Consider the following 15255-nt stretch of genomic DNA (forward strand, 5'->3'; position numbering starts at 1 on the left):
GGTTAAGAACCGTTACCCGCTATCTCTCATTTCCTCGGCCTTCGAGCCGTTCCAGGGGGCCATTGTATTTTCCAAGCTGGATCGACGGAATGCCTACCACCTGGTGCGGATACGAGAGGGGGACGAGTGGAAGACCGCCTTCAACACGGCCAGTGGCCACTACAAGTATCTGGTCATGTCCTTTGGCCTCACCAACGCCCCTGCTGTGTTCCAGGCTCTGGTGAATGATGTTCTCCGCGACATGTTTAAACGGTTCGTCTTCGTCTACATTGATGACATCCTCGTCTTCTCCCGCTCCCCTCAAGAACACATGCTCCACGTCCGGCAGGTTCTTCAACGTCTTCTGGAGAATGAGCTGTTTGTGAAGGCGGAGAAGTGCGAGTTCCTTCGCTCCACCATCCCTTTTGTGGGTTACATCATCTCTGCTGGGAGTGTCCAGATGAATCCCGGGAAGGTGAGAGCAGTGATGGATTGGCCTCAGCCTACATCCAGGGTACAGCTGCAACATTTTCTGGGGTTCGCCAACTTCTATTGTCGCTTTATCCGGGGTTACAGCACCCTGGCTTCCCCCCTGTCAGCACTCACCTCGCCCAAGGTTCTGTTCACGTAGTCTCCAGCTGCTGACCAGGCGTTCTGGGACCTCAAACATCGCTTCACTACAGCTCCCATCCTGGTTCATCCTGACCCATCCCGTCACCCATCTCGTCCTGCCCTTGACCTCAAGCTACATCCCTGCACCTTCTTCTCCCATCGCCTCAATGCCACGGAAAGGAACTACGATGTGGGGAATCGTGAGCTTCTCGCGATGAAGATGGTGTTGGAGGAATGGAGGCACTGACTGGAGGGGGCGGAACATCCGTTAATTGTGTGGACTGACCACAAGAACCTGGAGTATCTCTGCACCGCCAAGCGCCTCAACTCCAGGCAAGCCAGATGGGCCCTGCTGTTCACATGGTTCAACTTCTCCAGGATCCAAGAATGTCAAGCCAGATGCACTGTCCCATCGCTATAGCCCCACGACTACTACCCCGGAACCCGAGACCATCCTTCCCACTTCGTGCCTGGCGATGGCACTCAGCAGCGGGTCAATAGGGAAGCAGGTCCGTGAGGTGCAGCGTTCCCAGCCGAACCCCGGGGGAGGCCCCTGATAACTGGATGTTCGTTCCTGATGACATCTGCTCCGCGGTCCTGGAGTGGGCCCAGTCTCCAGGCTTGCCTGCCACCTGGGCACCCGTCAGGCCCTGGCCTTTGTGCGACAGCTCTTTTGGTGGCCTATTATGATCCCTGACGTGTCCGCATTCGTCGCCGCTTGCACGGTGTGTGCACAGAACAAGACTCCTCGGCAAGCTCCGGCTGGTCTCCTCCAACCTCTGCCTGTCCCCCAAAAGGCACCTAAAGGATTCTCAGACCATGAGAAACAACATTATTTGATCTGATGAAACCAAGATTGAACTCTTTGGCCTGAATGCCAAGTGTCACGTCTGGAGGAAACCTGGCACCATCTCTACGGTGAAGCATGGTGGTGGCACCATGGTGGGATGTTTTTCAGCAGCAGGGACTCGGAGACTAGTCAGGATCAAAGGAAAGATGAACAGAGCAAAGTACAGAGAGATCCTTGATGAAAACCTACTCCAGAGCGCTCAGGACCTCAGACTGTGGCGAAGGTTCACCTTCCAACAGGACAACAATCCCAAACACACAGCCAAGGCAATGCAGGAGTGGCTTCGGGACAAGTCTCTGAATGTCCTTGAGTGGCCCAACCAGAGCCCGGACTTGAATCCGATCGAACGTCTCTGGAGAGACCTGAAAATAGCTCCCCATCCAACCTGACAGAGCTTGAGAGGATCTGCAGAGGAGAATGTGAGAAACTCCCCAAATACAGGTGTGCCAAGCTTGAGGCGTCATACCCAAGAAGACTTGAGGCTGTAATCGCTGCCAAAGGTGCTTCAACAAAGTACTGGGTAAAGGGTCTGAATACTTATGTAAATGGAACATTTTGTTTTTTTTGTTTTTGCTTTGTCATTATGGGGTATTGTGTGTAGATTGATGAGAAGAAGAAAAAAACGATTTAATCAATTTTAGAATAAGGCTGTAACGTAACAAATGTGGAAAAAGTCAAGAGGTCTGAATACTTTCCGAATGCACTGTAGGTGTGTCTCCTGATACTGGCAGGCATATGATAGGCTTGTTTCTGTGGCTCTAGGTTTCCTCCAGTTTTTGTATTCAAAAGTATTAATTGTAACCTTCAAGTTATATGCTGTCTGTCAGGAATTAAACATATCTTTCCCTCATGCATTATAGATTGCTCAATTTTGTAGTGTATAGAACATACTATATGAACAGTATTTTCTTGGTAAATATGTTTTAAGTCACAATGAATCTCTTTTTAACTGTTGGCTGATAAAGAATATTATATTATGAATTATGACAAAATAAACCCGTTGTGACGTCATAACGTCTGGATTTTTAGGCAGGAAGGCAGGCGGGAAAATACACAAACTACGTCACAATTGATGTTGTCCAGTGTAAAAATATCATTGGCTACTCCACTGTCACCGGGGTTCCCTGCCCTAGATTGCAGGGGTTAGACAATAAATTTGAAGTCTATCGCTTTAAATTCCAATCTCTGATACAGCAGAGATCATAAAGTCTGTTAGTAGAGGGTGAGAGATATTATAAATTACACCTGAAATATTCTTCATATTTCAGAGTATAGTCGTTGACGACCAGAATCGTTTATAGTCATAGTTATTTAATCACTGTGTTCAATTAGATAGGTATTTCAAAAGGTAAGTTACCTTTTTTTTTTTAATAGCTAACGTTAAACTGTAACGTTAATCTGACTAACGATAACATTTTATTAATGGATAGCTACTGTAGTTGTTCTCGGAAAAAAGTTAGCATTTGAGTTAGTGAAGGTCTTTGTTGGCTCACTGTACAGTATGTGTCTTCAATTAATTCCATGTCGACAATTTGAGCTAAAATTTAATAAACAGGCATGGTATCATGTGATGCTAAACCCCGAATTTGACCGTGTTCAATTTTATTTTTCTCATTGACTAACTAGCTATAGCTCAAAATACCTAGCCAGTCGGCCTTTGTATTATGTGTAATGCTAACACGAGCACTGGTGTCGATACTTGCTTGCTAACCAGCTCTGTTCAAGAAAACCCTGCCTGCCGGTGCCAGGATTTAGGCACTTGCACGAGCGTGTTAACCGGTCAGAATTGGCTAGTTACAAAGTGATTGTTGCTAGCTGTTCAACGTTTCTTATTCATGAAATTGAGCTACATGACTTTGCATCATTAAAGTGTTAATGCATATTAATACACGAAGGAAACTGATAGATCGGGGTAAAGAAAGTTGTCAGACAAGGTAGCTTGAGAAAAAGCAACGACGCCACAAATCTAGCTTAGCGCCATTAGCTGCCTAACGTTAGCTAATGTACCAGTTTCACTATCATTTAATTAGCAACCGGTAGGGGCTTTTCTGTGCATTTTGTCGATAAAAATGTACAACGTTACTTAAATTACACTTAGAATATTGGGGGTAATGTTATTTATCAATGCACGCAGTGTTAACGTGTTGGCTAACGAGTTTTCCCAATTTAGCCTAGCAAACTAGCTACTTTCCCAACCTAGTTGTAGGAAGCCAGCGTTAGCTAGCTAATCCTCGTTTACCTTACAAGTATGCTGCCCCAACTAGTATGCTAAATACACTTACAAATAAGACGAGGCCTCTTTCAAAGCATTTGGAGTTAGTCTACTATTTCTATCAACATTTGTTATGTCTGGTATCAAGGCCAGGGAAATGATTCGACGATGCCACACAAAAATAGCAATCCAGCTACGACAGAGGCTGTACCAGGTCGTGGGAGGCCTTCCGCAGTTTCCGTCACAATAGGCCTGGCTACTATCAAACAAATTAATATAACAGTAACCTAATTTGTTCATTTGATTAGTAACATATGTTCAGACAATCTCTCAACTCTTCTGAGAACGTCTCGTTGAAGTCGACCTATGCTTTGTACCCCTCTTTTGTGTCCGGGTGGATAAACGTGATGGCGCAGTTGCACGCTAGTGTGTGCTAACAAAGTAGGTAGTTAGCTAGCAACGATTAATATGTATCGTTTTAAAATGTGAACACGAACAACTTGGTGCATTGTCGTTTAAAAATGTGTTGAACGCATAGACTTTGTCTTCATATTCTCAACTAATTTCGAATCTAGAAAGCAACGTCTTAATAACCAGTTTCTGTACATAATTTTCTATTATCTCAAATTTGCATGCAAATAACATTCATGAACGATTCATAAGTTGCTCAGTTTTCCATTGGTCTCATTCTGGTATTAAGGGTTGATATTGTATATGTTGCCTCGATTATGTCCAATAAGAAAGAGTTGTCATGGCTTTATTTTCCTTCTGCAATGCTGACCTGCATGTTCTTAGGTCACTTCAAAGTAATACGTCATATCAAGATTTAAATAGGTTTTGTTAATGTTCTATTTCAGCACTTGATATTGATTACCAAAGAAATGGTGATGGAGAAGCCAAGTCCCCTGCTTGTAGGGCGGGAGTTTGTGAGGCAGTATTACACACTCTTAAACAAAGCACCCGATTTCCTGCACAGGTACTGACCGATTTGTCTAGATTGAATAGCCCACAGTATGTGATTACCTTCCATTGCTTTATGTAGACTTGTGCCAGCAGGACTTTAAATGTCTCTGCTTTGTCATGACAGGTTCTATGGAAGGAACTCCTCCTATGTTCATGGTGGACTCGACTCCAACGGGAAGCTTGCAGAAGCAGTGTATGGCCAAGCGGTAAGTGTCAATAAACTAAATCAAAGATCCAGATGACAACTACCTGTTTTGAAAAACATAGCATAGTCAAGAGTCTTCACTCAGGATGCTTTTCATGCAAATCTCAAAAATGTTAGATTTTAAAATATATTTTAATAACCTTACAAGTGCTGTGATGTAATAATGCAGGAAATTTGATTCTATTATAAACCACTCCTGGTGTTGTGATTTATTTCTAACTGTACTTCCTTCACCCTACCCAGGAAATCCACAAGAAGGTCCTGTCCCTGCAGTTCCAAGAATGCCACACGAAGATCAGACACGTGGACGCCCATGCCACGCTGACTGACGGCGTTGTGGTCCAGGTGCTGGGTGAGCTCTCCAACAACGGCCAGCCGATGAGGAAATTCATGCAGACCTTTGTGCTCGCTCCAGAGGTGCGTAGTACGGTAGGCTAAAGGGCGGGGCTCACTGCACACACTTTACTAAGCATTGGGTAGTTGTCATATTTTAATTGTCACTCACTGGTAATTTTGGATTGTGTTCAGCAGTCAAGAAATGGTAGAATGAATTGAAGTGGAGCGACTACCTGCGTTGTGTTCAGTAGGACTCAATATTCAGGAAGTACCTCCCTGATTCATTCTTTCAAAACATTTTATGCCCACTGAAAACAACTCTGAACTTTTTTTTAGATTATGAAGCGCCTCAACTATGAGGGAAAAGCACATTTTCGTCAGCTAGTGCAGCAAAAATATTAGTAGCTAATAGCTTGTCTGGCTATTTCCACAGGGTTCCGTGGCAAACAAATTCTACGTACACAACGACATCTTCCGCTATGAGGATGAGGTTTTCGGCGACTCTGAGGCTGAACTTGATGAGGGTAAGAAATTCTGCACTTTGTCCAGTTAAATTATCTTCAATGTTGAATTGGATGTCAAGTTGTTTATGGTCTGTAAACTTTGTTTTTGTTAATCGATGATACCTCAGAATCTGAAGAGGAGGTTGAGGAGGAGCAGGAGGAGAGACAGCCGTCCCCAGAGCCACTCCAAGACAGTCCTAACAGCACTACTTACTACGAGCCTCACCCTGTCATGTAAGTCTATGCTGTGGAGACCACCATGCCAGTTTGACAATGATGTTTAGATCAATGGTGACTAGATGTACTTAATAATCTGTTTTAGAGAAATTGAGTTTACGTACAGGAAGTGCACTGCATTAAACAACAATAAGTAAACATGGCATACAGTTGGTATGTACACTCACCGTACAGTTTATTTGGTATACCCATCTAGTACTGGGTCGGACCCGCTCTTTGCCTCCAGAACAGCCTGAATTGTTCGGGGCATTCTACAAGGTATCGGAAACCTGTTGGTCCATGCTGACTGCGATGGCATCACGCAGTTGCTGTGGATTGTTCGCAGCATGAATGTACTGCCGTCTAGCCCATTCCAGATGGTCTATTGGGTTGAGGTCTGGGGACTGCAGGCCACTCAAGTAAATTGAACTCCATGCCGTGCTCCAGGTGCAGTTTTCCCACTCCTTGATTGTCCAATCTTGGTGACCATGTGCCCACGAGCCGCATTTTGTTTTCACCTGATGGGTGTGGAACCCGGTGTGGTCGTCTGCTGCAATAGCCCATCTGTGACAAGGATCAACGAGATGCCGTTCTGCACACCACTGTTGTACTGCGCCATTATTGATCCAATTGTGGCCCGCCTGTTAGCTTGCACGATTCTTTCCATTCCCATTCTACATCTCTCAATTAGCTGTTTTCGCCCACAGGACTGCCGCTGACTGGATGTTTTTCTTCTTCTGTTTGTCGCACCATTCTTGGTTTACTCTAGACATTGTCGTGTGTGAAAATCCCAGGAGGGCGGCCGTTTCGGAGATACTGGATCCGGCGCGCCTGGCATCAATGATCATACCACACTCAGTCTTAAGTCACTCGTTTTGCCCATTCAATCGAACAGTAACTGGATGCCTGTCTGCCTGCTTTATCTAGCAGGCCACGTGACTCACTGTCTGTAGGAGCGGTCCATTTTCATTAATGGGTTTGGGTACCAAATAAACTGGCCAGTGAGTGTACAGTTGCATCATATTTGTGTCAAGAAGAAATGTGACCGAATCCAATCATATTGAGCTTGTATCTGAGTTTATAATAAGGTACATCTAGGTGAACAGTTGTAGAAAACGTGACTGATTTCTGCTTCATTTAGCAATGGTGTTGAGGAGCCCATGGAGGAGCCGGCTCCAGAGCCTGAGCCCGAGCCTGAACCGGAGCCCGAGGTAGAGGAGCTAAAGCCCGACGTGGAGGAGAAGGTGATGGAGGAGCTGGAGGAGAAGGCCCCCTCCCCGGTCCCCGTAGAGTCCCCACCCAGCACCCAGGAGGCCCCCAAGGTTGGTCCACTCTCCTGGTACAACAGTGCTATGACCATTATAACATCACAATAACATGCAGGTTGCATCTGAAATCACACTGCTATCTATAGATCGCTGGACAAAAGTTCACTGTAGAAGGAATAGGGTGCCATTTCAGAAATGGTACTATTACACTGATTACTGTCAAGATATCTGCCTTACAAAATCATATTGTACGAGGAAAGTATATTGTACTGTGTTCTACTGATTGGCACGGTTGAATTCTGACTGAATTCCTGGCAGACGTTCTCCTGGGCCTCGGTGACCAGTAAAAACCTGCCTCCTAGCGGTACAGGACCCTCCTCTGGAATCCCCCCCCATGTTGTTAAAGCACCAAGCTCACAGGTAACCCCTCCCCCCGTGTCTTGTGTGTGTCTGGGCTGAGTGTTGTCTGTGGTCAAGTAGGTCTCATCTCCTGTGTGTCGCGCTCCTTTACAGCCCAGAGCGGAGACCAAACCTGAGAGCCAGACGGCCCCTCTTCGGGGACCCCGGGACCAGCGCCCCCGTGACAGACCAGCCTTCGTACAGCGAGCATCCAGACCTGGTAAGACCAGTGGGACCTAATGGCAATGTGTTTTTCTATAGACGCACTGTCTACACGCGCAATATGCTCTTGGTTTTAGGTCTGCTTAGTTCTCAACATGTCACCAATGTCACGGGTGCTCACACTTCTGTTCTAGTCTTATTTACACATGGGTCAATGTGTGCACGTCTCTGTTACTTAGATGGTGTTGCACCTTCAGAATCACAAACTGGGAAACCCCACTTCAGTTTTGTCAACAAAGGTAATGAAGCTGTGAATTTGTACTAAATGTGCTCTCTTCAGTGTTGGTACAGAGTGGCGGTGCAGATGGTAGCTAATGACTTCTCCTGACTGCAGGTCGGGGCGAGGCGGACCCCGGTGAGATGGACAGCAGAAGGATCATCCGGTACCCAGACAGCCACCAGCTCTTTGTGGGCAACCTCCCTCATGACATTGACGAGGCAGAGCTCAAGGACTTCTTCATGAGTAAGCGCTCGTACACATGAATGGTTATTTAGCCATGCCATTTTCTGGTTGTTCAAAATATCAATGGCAATTAAATCAATAGAATTGTGTGCGTTTGGAACAGTTTACATCTTCTATCCTTTTGGTAAGGTGTGACTAACGAGTTAAACTCCAGACGACGTAGCAGGAGGAGTGTGTATGATTTTCGGTATTTGGAATGGAAAACTAAAGATGTCTTCCTTCAGCTTTTGGCAATGTAGTGGAGCTGAGGATCAACACCAAGGGAGTCGGAGGAAAGCTGCCCAACTTTGGATTTGTGGTCTTCGACGACTCTGACCCTGTCCAGAGAATCCTGGGGGCGAAGGTAGGGGGGGCAAGTACTGACTTCATCATTATCCCCCTCATTCACATTGGTGTTTTGGTGGCACATGGCTTGGTGTTGTAAATCACTACCAATTGGTTTTCTGCACAGTATCCTAATCTCCAAATCTCTAGCCCGTTTTCCCTTTGTTTGAATCTCAGCTATAGGAGACTTGATTATTCAAGGTTTTACTGGATCAAAATGGTGCTGGGGGGGGTGCTGACTGGAAATTTGAGGCCCTCCCGTTGTTCGCAGAGACAACATTCAGCTTGGCTTATGCTATCCGAGTCGCAAACATTCTAACAAAATCAATGGGGTTCCCATGATCTGACAAAAATACTCCTGAATGTATTGTTTTTGGTCATTGTTTGTTCTCAAGGATCATAATTAAAAAATAATATTGGGGGCTCTTGTTTTAGCTGTTTGGACATAGGTGGCCCGAAAACACTTAGGAGGCCTGCCCAAGACTTTTCTATGCAGGAAAACCACAAACACAATCGATACAACCTAAGATGCAACAATAGGGTTTTATGGTGTGCAAACCAGTGAATGAGAAGGATTGTGAAAAGGGTATTTTCTTAAGGTCCCCTAATCACCTGCCAGTCCTGTATTAACGGTCCCCTCTGTCCTGTAGCCCATCATGTTCCGTGGCGAGGTGCGTCTGAACGTAGAGGAGAAGAAGACCAGGGCGGTGCGTGAGCGGGAGGTCCGTGGCGGAGGAGACGACCGCAGAGACATGGGGAGACGCGGCGACAGGGGGCCCGGCGGCCCGCGAGGAGGCATGGTGGCTGGCAGCGGGATGATGCGTGACGGCAGGGGCCCCCCACCCAGGGGCGGCATGGGTGCTCCCAAGCCCGGCCTGGGCTCTGGAAGAGGAGCAGGAGGAACCGCCGAGGGCCGCTTCACCACCCAGCGTCGCTGATAGTGCCACCTGCAGTTCGGAAGTAGTACCACGGTCTTCATCTTCTACCGTTCTCGTTAACGAAAAAATCTACATGTATAAACGTATATACTTTTGTTTGTTTATTTTCGTTTCGGTAAAAAAGTATTTTTGGCTTTGGAATGTGACACAGCCTGTCAACTATTTCTTCTTTGTGACAGACAAAAATGAGCAAACGTAAAATTTGCATTTTCGCTTTACTTAGCTGTGAGCTGAGCGTCCTTTTCCAGTGTTGTCAAGAATCCACAAACATTAATTTGTAAATTTGAGGAAAAGCAACCAGGAGTAATCTGCATCGTTATAGGAGGAGGGACTGATAGACTTTTACCTACGATAATACAGCCCATCATTTGGAATAGAGATTATTATGCCTCGACTTACCGGGGCGCTACGTCACGAACCCCCTCTTAATGCACATTTTATATGTGGGAGTTCTCTGCCCTTTACTGTTGGAAAAGCATGAGGTGAATTTCCTGCTATGGGGTGGGGCTTGCGTTTAGGTTTTTCCTTTTCAAAGAACACTGCTTAAAACAAATTGCATAATGCACTCATCAATATGCACTAATGGGTACTTTTGTCATGTTACATTGACATCCTGGGAACGCAGCTGGTTGAGACATCTACTGTTGTCTCAAAGCTAAACGACGTGACAAGGCAGGCCTCCACTTCAGGCCTGTTTACTGTGACCAATATACTTTTTTTTCTCACATCTTTCATCTGCGAACCCATAACTATGCTTCAATTACTGCTGGAATACAACAAGACACAACAAACCAATCTACAGAATGATTATTTTCCTAAATGAATTTAATAAAAAGCTCAAAGTTCCTGGACTTCACCGAACGGAGAAATAAAAGGATGGTCCACAAACCAAGCTGACCAATAGGAGAGTGGTGGTGATAATGTTTGTGGAGACTCGCTCCCTATTCTTTGTTGATTTGTTTTTTTTAATGCATTCCCCCCCCCTTGCCAGAACCGTGAAACTGGGCCCCTCCATTCCCCGTCAAGTGTATGGAGGAACATAATAAATGTACAGCAAAAATCATAGTTCACTGTATGATTTAATTATCCTTTTATTTTTTTCAACTTGACTATAAAAGCATGATGGTGCCTTCTATTTCATCTTTCCAGTCTTACTAGTGAGTTGAGGTCGGGGTGTCCGGTGTCACTCCCAGCTCCAGTTGAACTACTCTACCTACTGAGGCCAGGAGAATTTGCAGTGTTTTTCACAGGATTATAAAGTTTTTCTGGTGCACATTTCACTCTCCCATAAGTACTGTTCAACTACCTAAGATGTGCTGCAAGTTGTGCATTTGTTTATAGTATCTGCTCTGGGGTTTTGAAGAGACTAGAGAGACAACGGGTGCCTGAAGTTTCAATGTTAAATGTCCCAGAGATGCGTTATGTTAAAGAAATGACTCATTGGAACATACTAGTCATGGTGTGTGTGTGTGCGATTCTTGGTTAGTCAAGCAAATGGGATCCGTTAAAGAGTTTGGATCTGCAGTATTGACGAGCGGTTTGCTTAGTAACTGTAACGGGCAGTGAAATTGAAATGCCCTCTTAAAGGAAAATGTTGTATTGCACGGCTCGGACATGGGCTACTAGACGGTTCTGAATCGGTACGGTCAATCGGAGCAGCATGGTCTTTGTCTCGAACGGTGGCACACGGAATAAGCCCTGGATCCAAGGGCATCCGACTGTTTCATCAACAACAAACATTTTTCGTTGGCAGCAATTTTTGTAAAATGGTCGTCTTAGGTGTGGTTTAGCCTTAGTGCAAACTTTATCTGGGATGACATTCACTTTTTTTAATCCATTTATGCGTTCATATTTTTTTATGCTGATAATATTCAATGTGCTGTGTACCGATTTTTCTATTTTTTTCCCACTAAGGCAAGTCAAAATAAGATTTCTATACCAGTACTCTGCCAGTGAAATGGGAAGTTCTTTTTGTGACTGTGTGAAAGGGAAGACCTCGGTTTCAACCTGGAATAGAATCGGGGAGGAGAAATGACATATTTTGCACTTCTTTTTTCTTATACTGGTCTTCTTGCACTGAAACGGAAAGTTAAATCTGATGTAGCGCCTTTTCCAAAATGTCGTACTGAGGTCTTCCTTGTCAGGTGGTATTGCGCTATTTCCGAAATTTTCTGGGACAATCTGTCACAGTAAAAACACTTTCCACATCCTACCCCCTTTTTGACACAGCTCTCATAATTCATTTTCTCGTGGTGTGGGCCAGCTTAAAAAGCCAGTCACACTGGTGGTTCCTGAAATGCATGTACCTTTTGGTTGGATTGGATCGATGTGCCGAACACTGGTGTGTGTATGCTATGGGAAAAGGCAATTTTGAAATTGAGCCCCTTTCTCCAGGAACCCATTGTTGGTCACTGCAGAGCTACACCTCTCCCCATGTTTCCACATATGGACAAGTTTCACAGTTGCCTATATACTCATAATGTGAGTTTCATATTATGGCTAAGAAAAGGGCACTTACTGCGATTTTACTTTTGCAATGGGCAACAAGGGCGAGGAGAGTCAGTCGAGTGGAATGCCATCATGCTTTCTGGCTAGTTTTCAGAAGTCAGTGCTTTAAAACTCAGTGGTGTTAAAACGTTTATTGGGAGCAGATTTGTACTTTTATTTGTTTTGCTTTGAAATTTCAGTGAAACCCCCCATCTCTACCCCCAAGTTTCAAAGGACCCCCTAAAGCAAAGGCTGTAAACTTTTTCCACTGTTGAAAAATGCTGTAGAGTGGATTTAAATGTATATCATTCCAGTCCTCTTTTCAGTGGAATAGGATTTCCTTCCTGGCTTTAGCAAGTGTGGTACGCTAAGCAGTCAGTTGGTTGCCATCTTAATTTACTGTGTTTACCTTCTACTTGTTTGCTAGTAGAAACAAAAAAATGTGTTGCAGATGGAGCAAATTTGTTTTAGTTTTCCATTTTGAATGTGTTTGGACTTAACATACAATAAACTACTGATATCTGCACCAGTCATCACGGTTGTCATGTTTTAAGGGGCACAGCAGTCAACCAAATGTCAGAAAAGACAAAGAAGTTGGAAATGCCCCAAGATGTTGGATCCTACTTGAGAATATCAACAAAGCCAGAAGTAACGTGTGTCTCAACTATAAAGAACAAAAATATAAACTCAACATGTAAAGTGTTGGTCCCATGTTTCATGAGCTGAAATAAAAGATCCCAGAAATGTTCCATGTGCACAAAAAGCTTATCTCAAATGTTGTACATAAGTTTCTTTACATTCCTGTTAGTGAGCATTTCTCCATCCACCTGACAGGTGTGGCATATCAAGAAGCTGATTAAACAGCATGGTCATTACACAGGTGCACCTTTTGCTGGGGACAATAAAAGCCCACTAAATTGTGCAGTTTTTTAACTGAACATAATGCAATAGATGTCTCAAGTTTTGAGGGAGTGTACAATTGGCATTCTGACTGCAGGAATGTCCACCAGAGCTGTTGCCAGATAATTGAATGTTAATTTCTTTACCATAAGCTGCCTCCAACGTTTTAGAGAATTTGTCAGTATGTCCAACCGGTCTCACAACCACAGACCACATGTATCCACGCCAGCCCAGAACCTCCACATCTGGCTTCTTCACCTGGGTCCCCAGTGGGTGGGCCTAGGCCCTCCCAGGCCCACCCATGGCTGCGCCCCTGCCCAGTCGTGAAATCCATTGATTAAGCCTAATTAATTTGTTTGGATTTACTGATTTCCTTATATGAACTGTAACTTTGAAATTGTTGCATGTTGCGTTTATATTTTTGTTCAGTGTAGTTACCACAGCCAGTCATAATTCTTGCTAAACCCCATCTGTTTCTTCAATTTCTCTTTTTAAAATATTATTACAAACCTAACCTTAACCACACTTCTGATTTCTAATGAACGGTTTCTTATTGGCAGTCCCTTCCTGTTTCAGTCCCTTTTTTTCCCTTCCAGTTTGGTGCATAATGAACACCACCTAGTTCCAGCTCCTGTGGTAACTAACTGCCTTGTGTTGATCGCAAAGGCAGCTGAGGTTGACCACACAGGTCTGCGTATTTGTGACACAGGCATGAAACTCTCAGATAATGAATCCATGAATCATTGTTCATTCTGGCTTGATTTAAAGTTGCACTTGTCGAAAATGGCTTTCTTTGCAATGCAGGGTGTAATTTGTATTGTGCAAGAATCGTGATTCTGAAGGTAACATTTTAAACATATTAATTTAGTGTAATTAAATGGTTGAGCACTGCAGTCCAAAACAACTCAAAGACTGTTTATGAAAGCATATACGCATGATGCTGTGAGTGATTAAAAAATAAAAACATGATGCTTATCAACACTTCCGCATAGCAGATTCAGCACACAATGGCACTGATCATATCAGCCTCCACCGATCTCTTGTCTGGGACAGCAATGGAGACTTAGACCAGAAACTCTCAGCCATAGAAATAGAATCTATAGAACGGACACCCCCCATTCTATTTATAAATGGGCTTAGGAACCCGATACTTCAGTCACTCAGAGAATTCTCTTCAGATGAACCTCCATGCAAAGCCCGGACATAGGCTGAGAATACAGACGGGGGCATGAGGTAGTTGAGCACACTTCCATAACCTCTGGGAAACCAGCTCACGGGGTGGGGATGGCGTGCTGCAGCTCTCTGAGGGACAAAGAACATTGCTGGTGCAGGAGGGAAGCCATTTATGTTGGGGGCACCAGGCCTGATGGGTAGGTATGGGACAACTGGAACCTGATGTTGAGGAGCTCCCTTTGCCTTTCCCTTGTTTTTGTTATTGTCCAGGTGTGGGCTGCTGGTGGTAACTCCGGTCGGGGTTGGTTGAGTCTGAACATGAGGGTTTGGGAGGTCGTCCATGACTGATATGACCTTACATGGAGACTCGTCACGGTTGATGATGTCTATCTCAGCTGCATCGTTCATGCTCAGCAGTGTGTGAATAACATGTTCAGATTGCCCAGAATGCTGCTCTGAAAATAAACATTTGTGAGAAAGTTGTTTTTGTTGTCAATTATATAAATGCCACGAAGATCGACATAAGAGATCAATCATGTTTACTCAGTAGTCTTTAGCCTGGGATCCAAGCTGAATATCACACCATGTCACACCATGATCAATATTCAGTTTGGATTCGAGGCTAGTCTGATTGTATAGATTTTTTGGGCTCACCTTGTCTGTCAAATCTCTGCACCTCTCATCTCCCCTTCTCCAGGTAGTCTCCCGTGGGAATTGCCCCTTGATCGGGCCAGGAAATGGGAGCCTCATCATTCCTCTCTGGATGACATTCAAGACATTGTGAAAGTGATGCTAACACAGATTCATTTTAGTTCTGGACTAAAAATAATTCTAAATGGAAAATCTCCATAGAAAGTGCTTTTTAGTCCAGGACTAGGCTTAATCTGAAATTACCCCTGAATGTCCTGATCATCACTATCATTTCAAATGGCAAAAACTCTGAAATATTTTAAAACATATATATTTTCACTCCATTTCCTCTAACAGTATATGACACTACGTCATCATAGCATTTTGAAGAGAAGATCTCTGATATTTCATGTTAGATATTTAATGAGAAGATTTCTAAAAAAATAAATACTTTACTTACCTGCAGAGAATACCTGGAGAGTAAGAAGGAGAGAGAAAATCACTGCTTCTGTTAGTTTGACTTCCATTGTCAGAGGAACATGCTGAGATCTGTGCAGAGGCCTTTTAAGACAAGG

The 15255-nt window shown here is 44.4% G+C and overlaps 1 protein-coding gene and 1 long non-coding RNA gene across 9 annotated transcripts; one reads left to right on the forward strand and one right to left on the reverse strand.

Moving 5' to 3' along the window:
• The first annotated feature begins 2621 nt into the window (after positions 1 to 2621).
• g3bp2a (G3BP stress granule assembly factor 2a) lies at positions 2622 to 10555 on the forward strand. Of its 8 annotated transcripts, none has more exons than XM_071407578.1 (13): positions 2644 to 2789; positions 4511 to 4629; positions 4741 to 4822; positions 5065 to 5250; positions 5591 to 5681; positions 5789 to 5894; positions 7018 to 7198; positions 7463 to 7564; positions 7658 to 7763; positions 7945 to 8004; positions 8100 to 8228; positions 8453 to 8580; positions 9203 to 10555. In XM_071407578.1, exons 2-13 carry the CDS (start codon positions 4535 to 4537, stop codon positions 9488 to 9490), a joined length of 1554 nt encoding a protein of 517 aa, XP_071263679.1. In that variant the 5' UTR covers positions 2644 to 2789; positions 4511 to 4534; the 3' UTR covers positions 9491 to 10555. The 8 variants fall into 8 exon arrangements, with proteins under 8 accessions (XP_071263684.1, XP_071263685.1, XP_071263686.1 ...); XM_071407580.1 differs by having other exon boundaries at positions 8453 to 8571; XM_071407581.1 differs by having other exon boundaries at positions 5065 to 5238.
• A 3222-nt stretch (positions 10556 to 13777) lies between these two features.
• On the reverse strand, positions 13778 to 15249 carry LOC139579189 (uncharacterized). Its single transcript, XR_011675689.1, has 3 exons — positions 15141 to 15249; positions 14705 to 14809; positions 13778 to 14505 (listed from the first exon to the last, which is right to left on the reverse strand). It is a non-coding gene; the product is annotated as an uncharacterized lncRNA (long non-coding RNA).
• Between the last annotated feature and the right edge of the window lie 6 nt (positions 15250 to 15255).

This window comes from Salvelinus alpinus, chromosome 6, assembly GCF_045679555.1.
Source record: "Salvelinus alpinus chromosome 6, SLU_Salpinus.1, whole genome shotgun sequence".
NCBI classification, from domain to species: domain Eukaryota; kingdom Metazoa; phylum Chordata; class Actinopteri; order Salmoniformes; family Salmonidae; genus Salvelinus; species Salvelinus alpinus.

Bases quoted from the DNA above. Each gene is read 5' to 3' on its own strand.
- g3bp2a (XM_071407578.1), top strand. From the start codon at position 4,535: ATGGTGATGGAGAAGCCAAGTCCCCTGCTTGTAGGGCGGGAGTTTGTG. The intron at 7,565-7,657 runs GTAACCCCTCCC...GCTCCTTTACAG, and splicing joins TTAAAGCACCAAGCTCACAG to CCCAGAGCGGAGACCAAACC. The intron at 7,764-7,944 runs GTAAGACCAGTG...TCTGTTACTTAG, and splicing joins ACAGCGAGCATCCAGACCTG to ATGGTGTTGCACCTTCAGAA.